The following is a 9,926-nucleotide window of genomic DNA, read 5'->3' on the forward strand; positions in this document are numbered from 1 at the left end:
CAAAACACATGCAAACTCCAAAACACATACAAAATCCAAAACACATGCAAACAACAAAACACATGCAAAATCCAAAACACATGCAAAATCCAAAACACATGCAAACCCCAAAACACATGCAAAATCCAAAACACATGCAAAATACAAAACACTTGCAAAATACAAAACACATGCAAAATCCAAAACACGTACAAAATCCAAAACACATGCAAACTCCAAAACACATGCAAACTCCAAAACACATACAAAATCCAAAACACATGCAAACAACAAAACACATGCAAAATCCAAAACACATGCAAACCCCAAAACACATGCAAAATCCAAAACACATGCAAAATACAAAACACATGCAAAATACAAAACACTTGCAAAATCCAAAACACATGCAAAAACCAAATCACAACGGAAGTGCTCCAGGACGCTAGGGGCAGTATTGAGCTCGATTTGCAAAATAAACGGCAAGTTTGTTGCAAACACATGGGCTGTATGGAACGGTCTAGTCTCCGTCGCGCTGCCCAGGTTGCCTAGCAACCATGATACTAACCGCTGGAAACGTGTCATACAACTTTGTTTGACAGAAATGAAGGAGAACATATTTTGTTCATTTGTTTCTACAAGAGCTTTGTGTGATTTGATAAGTATCTGAGGCTGAGACCACAGGACTGTAAAACATGATTTTTGGGCTTCATTTCTGCACTGAACGGTCATTTTAAGATTAGCTAGTAAATAACAATTAGCTAATGTTTTTCATGAGACTAAAGTCATATCACTTTGGTAATGTAAATATAATATGGCCAATATTATAGTTATTATATTAATCATTATTAGCTATTACAGCAGTGAACATGAACTCTGTGTCAAATACTGAGCTTCAGTAAAGATTCAAGTTGCAGTCATTTATATTTCCTATCACCTTAAATCTTCACTCAAAGACAAGTATCTTTGACAGTGCATATATAGGTGTATCATATATATGAGACAAATGTTGTTCCTTCAGTATGTTGGCATTACTAAATTTGGCTCATTGCTTACATATATTTATGAAAAGAAAATGTACAAGCTGTGATAACTGTTTCTGATAGAATGAAGAGTAGACTGATATATTGAATATTCCTTTATTGGGTGAGAAAATCAGACCATGTCATAACTGCTTTAAGTCAGACAGAATAGATATCAGAGCCTTAAACAGGCTGACTTCTGCTAAATGGGTCAAATTGGGCAGAAAGTCTACAAACACATAACATCCTTATAGAATATGATGTAACACTATAGATCAACTTACCTCAGAATATATAAGTAAGTAAGTAAGTAAGTAAGTAAACTTTATTTATTAAGCGCTTTTCGCAGATAGACAATCACAAAGCGCTGTACATAAATATTAAAATAAACAATAAAATCGATAGACAATGTACACAATATAAAAGATCAAATGTAAATAATGTAAAAAATATAAAATATGAAGAGATCAACAAAAGGCTTGTTTAAACAGAAAAGTTTTTAACTGTTTTTTAAAACAATCCACAGAGTCAAGCAAACGTAACTGTAGTGGTAAACTGTAAAGCATATAAACAATTACAGCAATATGATGCAACAAACACAGCAGTGCTACTAATCCAAAATACTCAAAGCTTCATAGAACTGAAACAAACATTTATTTTTAGCTCCATTCTGCTGCTGATACATACTTTAGGTTTCTGAATATTAAACTTGTTGCTGCCTTTCATAGTGTGTAACTTGAAGGCCCTGAGTACTTTCTCCCACACTGAAAACACTGGGATGATCACATTATTTGAACATTACCTAATAAGACTGATTCAGGACAGACAATTAGTTATGTTAAACTTTTCTAGCAGTCCTTCACAAACAGGGAACAGTCTGTCTATTCTCTCCATCTGTCAGCTGCTGGCTGGCTCTTCCTCCTCCTCTTCCTCACACACTGCTGAGTTTGTCCTGGTGGATCATCAGGGTGCAAAGCCTCACAGATGATGTGCAGCAGTGGGTCCCTCAGTCTGTCCTCACTCTGGACACTTGCAGTTGTCACACATGGAAATCAAATGTGTGATAAGCTGCAGGATTCAAACACAAGTGTAACTTATAAATACATGTTCATACTTTTTATTCCACAATCAGAGAGAAAGAAACAGAGAGAGAGTGCAGGACAGACAGACAGGTGACAGTCTCAGGTGTATACACTGCTACAAAACAGCACAAGAGAAGGAGGATTTAGTGTTTGTGTTATTACGAGTGCTAAACAAGAAGAGTTCCAGATGGTCCAGTGGACACATGTGTGACTCCTGTGATTAAAGCATCTTTCTTTCAGCTTAACGAGTGAACCGTCAGCTCGTTCAAACACACGTTAAAGTCCGTTTGGCTCGACACCACCGAACAGAGGCAGCAATATAACATAGGTAACATTAACAGTGCAGTGAATCCTGCTTGTGCCGTCATATTCAGGACTGCAAACCGAGCAGCATCACTGACTTTCAGCTTGTTGTGTTTGTGGATATATGACTGACTTTAATTATCCATAAAATCATCACATTCTCTGTAAGATTAAGGTCAACTCTTGAACGGCGTATATTTTGAAGTAAAGGCTTTAAAACCAAGTTAGTACAAACACTGCTAATGTCACATAACTTTGCCGACATGTGGCCAACAGTAATATTTTAATGTTCTTCATTATTAAACATTTGCGCATAAATAAGTGACATAATAATCAGTACTTACTTTTGAAAGTTTAGTCTTCGGCCGCTCCGCTTCCACCGTTTTTTCCGGCAAAATTATCCACACCACCGCCGCGCTATGAAGTCTGGGATATGTTGGGCCATGAAGGCTGCACCGACCCATCCTTAAAATTCAGGGAAATGAAGGACGCATTTGAGGGCCGCATTTCGAGCAGCCTTTGAATCGGCCTTAAAATGCGGCCTTTAAGGCTGCAGACCCTGAATTGGGATACAGCCCAAATCTGGTCATTGGTACTTCCTGGCTTGTGTAGTTACTAGGTAACAACAGCTCTACACTGGCCCTAGCGTCCTGGAGCACTTCCGTTGTGTTTTGGAGTTTGCATGTGTTTTGGATTTTGTACGTGTTTTGTATTTTGCATGTGTTTTGTATTTTGCATGTGTTTTGGGGTTTGCATGTGTTTTGGATTTTGCATGTGTTTTGTATTTTGTAAGTGTTTTGGAGTTTGCATGTGTTTTGTATTTTGTGTTTTGTGTTTTGTATTTTGTACGTGTTTTGTATTTTGCATGTGTTTTGTATTTTGCATGTGTTTTGGGGTTTGCATGTGTTTTGGATTTTGCATGTGTTTTGTATTTTGTAAGTGTTTTGGAGTTTGCATGTGTTTTGTATTTTGCATGTGTTTTGTATTTTCTGTTTTGTGTTTTGTATTTTGTACGTGTTTTGTATTTTGTACGTGTTTTGTATTTTGCATGTGTTTTGTATTTTGCATGTGTTTTGTGGTTTGCATGTGTTTTGTATTTTGCATGTGTTTTGTATTTTGTAAGTGTTTTGGGGTTTGCATGTGTTTTGTATTTTGCATGTGTTTTGTATTTTGTAAGTGTTTTGTATTTTGTAAGTGTTTTGTATTTTGTACGTGTTTTGTATTTTGCATGTGTTTTGTATTTTGTAAGTGTTTTGTATTTTGCATGTGTTTTGGGGTTTGCACGTGTTTTGTATTTTGTACGTGTTTTGTATTTTGCATGTGTTTGGGGGTTTGTATGTGTTTTGTATTTTGTAAGTGTCTTGGATTTTGTAAGTGTTTTGGATTTTGCATGTGTTTTGGATTTTGTACGTGTTTTGGAGTTTGTGCGTGGTATTTGGAATTTGTAAGTGTTTTGGGGTTTGTACATGCTTTGTCTCTACGGGCCACCATAGGAAACTCCTATCTCGGCCCCGTCTCTCCCTGACAGGCACGTCGCCTCACACCCCAGCCGCACTCCACACTTGGGGCTCTTGATTACTGCAAACGCAGTCTACCTCAACGCCCACACCTCAACAGGTGCCTGCTACTGTCCGCCCAGTCCACAGTGGATTAAAAGAATGTCATGCAACAACACTAAAACATGCAATATAAATATCAGGGTAAAACCATGCAAATAGAATCAGTACTGTACGCACCAATACACACTAAGATCAAGACAACACAAACCATAAAAAAACACAAATTTCCACTGTGTGACAAACTCAGTGTTAAAAAAGTAATGTTATAATAGCAAAAAAGGTGTGGCAACAATACAGACTTCAAATGTCCTTGGAAAAGTAAAATACCTACTACTAATAAAAAATAAATTTGCAAATTACTTGAATGGCAAGAGTTTTGTTTTGATGTTAAATCAGTCCTATAGCACAGCGGTCCCCAACCCCGGGCCTCGGACCCGTCCCGGGCCGTGAGAGTTGAGGCTCAGGTGTGAAATGTATGGTTTTCAGGGTTTTTATCAGTTTTCAGCGTTATTTTGTTATCGTTTTTATCGTTAACTCGGTTTTCCTGGGTCTTTTCACGTGTGTTATGAATAAATCTTTTTTTTCGGTACCGGTACGAGTTTTATTTTGTTGTATTTATCCGCGACACCTTAAAGGCCGGTCTGTGAAAATATTGTTGGGCATAAACCGGTCCATGGCGCAAAAAAGGTTGGGGACCGCTGCTATAGCAGACTCATGCACTAGGACTGCCAGTCTGGTTTTTAAAGGATAAGTGGATAGGTGTCGCGTTAGAAGGTGAATGAGGATCCCAAATGTAGACTCATAAACATCCAGATATCAAATGGGAACAACCTTTTATTGCAGGTAAAGCAGTAGTTCAACAAGAAACAAGAAAAAAACACTCAGTTTGGATGCCTTTTCTTAGTAAGATTAACTAATTGGAATTTTGAACATCCAGTTTACTCATTTAACATAAAATTAAATATTTGGCTGAATTGTTTTATTTCCATAAAGCTGAATTCTCCACAGAAAACCAAAGTAATTTTTTAAATATAATTTCACCTGAGTAGCTGTGTTGTTTAAAAGATTAGCCACAATCAGTGTCAATTTACAGATATATTTTTTTTTAATTTAGTAATTTGCTTTGCACTGATCAGTGCTGATAATCAGATTTAAATAAAATAATTTTCAGACAACTGGTCCAAAATTAAAGGTACATAGAAGGAAGAAAAAATAAAGAAATAAACTAAATTATAGCCTCCACACATTGTCTCACTGTTTATTGAATTATTGAACGATAATGCAGTTACAGTTTTTGCTTTATGTCCATTTATCCTCCCAGTGTGGTCATGGCTGCTGCCAGCTGTCTGCTGTCTGAAGACCAGTTTCTGTGCTGCATCTGTCTGGAAGTGTTCACAGATCCAGTCAGTACACCATGTGGACACAACTTCTGCAAGAACTGCATCACTCAGCACTGGAACAGCAGTCCTCTGTGTCAGTGTCCAGTCTGTAAAAGGAAGTACTACACAAGACCCGAGCTCCATGTCAATACTTTCATCTCTGAGATGGCTGCTCAGTTCAAGCTGTCAGCTCAGCAGGAAGCCAGCAGCAGCAGCAGGAGGAGATCAGAGCAACAGTCTGCTAAACCAGGAGAAGTTCTCTGTGATGTTTGTACTGGGACCAAACTGAAGGCTCTGAAGTCCTGTCTGGTGTGTCTGACCTCCTACTGTGAGACTCACCTGCAGCCTCATCAGACTGTTTCAGGCCTGAAGAGACATCAGCTGATCGACCCTGTTAAGAACCTGGAATGGATGATGTGTTCAAAACACGATAAACCGCTGGAGCTCTATTGTAAGACCGACCAAAGGTGTGTCTGTGCTATCTGCTCTGTTTCGGACCACAAGCGTCATGATGTTGTTCCTCTGACAGAAGAATATGATGCAAAGAAGGCAGGGCTGGAGAAAACAGAGGCTGAAATTCAGGAGATGATCCAGAAAAGAAAGATTAAGATTGGGGAAATGAAACACTCTGTGCAGCTCAGTAAGAAAGAGGCAGACAGAGTGACAGCAGAAGGTGTTCATATCTTCACATCTTTAATAGAGTTTGCAAAGAGCAGCATGAAAGAGCTGATCAAGACGATCGAAGAGCAGCAGAGAACAGCAGAGAAACAGGCTGAAGGCCACATGAAGGAGCTAGAGCAGGAGCTTTCTGAACTTATGCAGAAAAGCTCTGAGGTGGAGAAGCTCACACGGCCTGAAGACATCCTTGACCTCATCCAGAGTTTATCTTCAGTGAAAACTGCTCCCCCAACCAAAGACTGGACAAACATCAGTGTCCATCTACCATCATACACATGGATGGTGGTGAGAATTATAAATCAGGTGGAGAGTAATCTCAGAAGTGAGATAAGGAAAGTGACGAAGGCTGAACTGAAGAGGGTTAGGGATTACAAAGTTAAGGTGACATTTGACGCTGATTCAGTTCAACCCAAAGCTCCCCAGTCTGCAAATGATAATTGTAAATGTGTTTTGTCAAAACAGGGTTTCTCTTTTGGAAGATTTTACTTTGAGGTTTATGTTAAAACCCATGGTACATGGACAGTAGGAGTGGCCAAATACATGAGCAACCTAAAGAGAGAAAGCACCATACTGAGCCCTGCAAATGGTTACTGGACTATTTGCTCTGAGCAATGGAGATCGGGCCATCCAGCCCTGAATTCAGAAATTAAGGAGGTGGGAGTGTTTATAGATTATGATGAAGGCCTGGTTTGCTTCTATGAAATCAATTGTGCAGCTCTAATTCACTCATTTATTGGCTGCTCTTTCACTGAGAAACTCTACCCGTTCTTCAGTACCTGCCGAAATGATGGGGTTCAAATCCACACCAGTGCATGTGTAATATCATAGATAAGTGTTTGATCTTAGTTTAAAAAGCCATATTATCTTTTCCATTTGTCAAGATTTTAAATTTCACATTTCCATTTAAGAGCTTCATTATTACTACTGCTGACCAGTGATTTTTCCCTTAATCCTTTCCACAAAAGTGATAATAAGGTGTGGTCTAAAATAAATATACATAAATAAGTCAAAATAAGGGCATTCACATTCTTTCTAACTGTCGGTAAGCCTGAGTTATGACCTTGGCTCCCTGTTTTTCTGCTTCCAACAAAGGTGGGGGTGAAGCTCCCGTGGAATGTGCTCCGTTCTCCTTACTATCAGAAAAAAAAGGCCCTGACTCTCTGAATACAAAACACAATATTTTCTTCATAACTCGGCAGTATGAAATGTCATGAAACAGTGTAACTCACTCACAGCAAATCAGCAGTATAGGATAATACAAACCTATCTAATAAATCTAATTATTTTCACATTCTTTTAACTCAGAAGTATGATGCAAACTAAAACTACGTACTGATTGCACAAGAAGTATGATGTGGCCTACAGCAGTATCATGATTCACTATAATGTAATATATAACAGCATAATAAACTCACAACTGCTACAAGCACATTTGCCTTTCTTAACACACGCGAGACAAAGGCAGCTGTTAAGAAAATGCCCTTTTGGGTGAGAGAGGCCCAGAGGCCCTGCATGCAAGCGCACTAACACACATACATGCAATGAAGAACAGCTTACACTATAGCACACGCTATACATGCGCCTATATCTCTCATTGGTGTTAAAGCAGGGAAAAACTTAACAGAGTTTGTTATCAAATGCTGAATTTATCCACTGCTGACATTTAACTCTCCAGCTTGCAGGACAATAGGTGAAACGTTTGTGAAAATAGAAAAGAAAAAGAAAAAAATAATAAAGACAGAGAGTATGACCAAGCAGTAATCAGACAATAAATTTAGTTGGTAATACAATAAATTGTGAGATGCTTTCTGTTTGATTGATGCAACACAAGTAATTTACTGTATGAAGGAAATTCACTTTTGTGATAATATTTTGAACATGTATTTCTGTTGACTGTAAGGAAATGAGGTGTTATTTTTCTGCCATTTTTATTATTTTCATTTTGCTATTTCCAGTTTCATTATTTTGTTATTGCTATTGCATCATAATCATATAACAAGCATTTGCATTGACGCATTTATTGAAGTTATGGATATTACCTTAAAGTTTGTATTAATTTCATGTTAACCTTTATTTACTTTATTTACAGGTGCCAGTATAATCATATGATAATCCGTCATTGCAGGTGCACCTATGATCATTTTTTATACACATTGCATTTTTTGTGCCTTTAAATTAGTTGTGGCTCAAGAAGTCGTCTCTTGAGGGTTACAAGCTTTTGGTTAGCGCTCTGATTAGCCAATCTACTGTGAGGATGACATGAGTTATTGAAGGATTGCACACGCTTACAATATATTTGTATTCTGTTTTTCTTTATCATTTTTATTCATGTATACCTTTTATTAAGTTTTAAGTAGTGGTATTAGATTGAAACATTTGTTTAATACATTTTTACATTTACATTTTTATACATTTTACATACAAGTCAAGATCACACACACAGGATGGCCTCAGCCTGGTTGCATAAGCAGAGAGGTCAAATAAGGTGCAAAGTGAGGGTAACACATGCACACTCATACATGCACAGACATACACGCACACCCACACGCACACACATACAGTAATGAGTTCATTTTTGTAGGGGAAAGTTTAAGCATGTTTTGCTAGGGTTGCAGTTTTTATGTCGGTGGATGTGACGGTTTGATGCAAGTACAGGATGTCTAACAGCTATGTCATCGCTGTGGGTGCAGGGACTGCACCTGGAAGAAGATGGAAGCAAATGTTCTTTTAAAATGTGTCAAAAGTTAACTGAGGGTTTGTGGTTTTGATTTGACGTATGTTTGTATTGTGTTTATTTGACGCTTGAGGGGGCGTTCTAATACCCCAATGCATAAAACTGTATTCTGAAGTTGTTGAGATGAGATTTTGATGCTGTCTGCGTACAGGGTCAGCTCATTCTCCCACGCGTGTTCATTAAAATCATCGTTTGACTTCACCTCTTGGACCAGTGTGGTTACTTGCATCTCCTCCTGCATCTCTTCCCAAAGTTTTTTAACCTTAACATGACCTATCAACTTAGCGCATTATGAGCTGATATGCAAATTAGTTGATTGATACTAGATTTGGAAAAATGACTGCCGCTAGCTTCGCTGGCATTGGATTCCAACACAGCCAAATCACCATCGACGAGACAAACCCATCTACCTTTTACACTCTTTACGTCAACCTTCTGGGGGGGGGGGGGTTCAACACAAGAAAATCACCATTGAAGACATTGGACTTGATAAAGGAGCATGTGATCAACTTTTCTGGATCAACTTCAATGTGACAAACCGGAATACATCCATCCACTTCCCAGTGTTCTTGGACCAAAAACCAGGCAAGAACCACTCCATGTGAAATAAGCAAAACAAAGGTAACAGGCCGCTTGGAAACACCACTAACTGCAACTGGACCGCTGGAGGAGGAGAAGGTGCCCCTGTGAACACGACTGGACCATCTAATGGCACATACTGGGTGCAAGGCATGGCCTGGCTATGTGGACAACGGGCATATTTCATACTGCCCCCAGGCTGGACAGGAACATGTGCGCCCATTTTCCTGTCAGACCACACTTTCAGGATGACCGCAGTAAACACCACTTCTACGGTACGCCGGAAAAGAAGATCAATGCCCCCTGAAATTCAGCCACATGACCCAATATGGGGAAACGACGTACCCAAGGAATTCAAATTATGGACTACCGGACAGAAAGTACTCCATTCATTGTTCCCCTGGGTGGGAACCGGAAAAAACATGCTGAGAATTGAAACTCTGGACTACCGTTTTGGACTTTTCCTGAACGCTTCGTGCAAAATCAACAAACAGCAGAACCAAGAAATTGATGCATTATGGATCGCAGTGATGCAACATCTAGTAGCTCTGGACATGATACTAGCAGAGAAAGGGGAACTTTGCGTCCTCTTCAACAACACCTGCTGCATT

At 38.9% G+C, this 9,926-nt stretch overlaps 1 protein-coding gene across 1 annotated transcript in view; it reads left to right on the top strand.

The window, feature by feature from the left end:
- LOC116329017 (tripartite motif-containing protein 16-like) overlaps positions 1 to 7,288 on the top strand; it is a 31,966-nt gene extending 24,678 nt beyond the window's left edge. Inside the window, exon 2 of the mRNA XM_039615378.1 lies at positions 5,267 to 7,288. Within this exon, the coding sequence (XP_039471312.1) occupies positions 5,274 to 6,830 (1,557 nt within the window). The 5' untranslated portion in view covers positions 5,267 to 5,273 and the 3' untranslated portion in view covers positions 6,831 to 7,288. The remainder of the gene's footprint in view (positions 1 to 5,266) is intronic.
- The last annotated feature ends 2,638 nt before the right edge of the window (positions 7,289 to 9,926 follow it).

Source organism: Oreochromis aureus, linkage group 7 (genome assembly GCF_013358895.1).
Source record: "Oreochromis aureus strain Israel breed Guangdong linkage group 7, ZZ_aureus, whole genome shotgun sequence".
Lineage (NCBI taxonomy): Eukaryota > Metazoa > Chordata > Actinopteri > Cichliformes > Cichlidae > Oreochromis > Oreochromis aureus.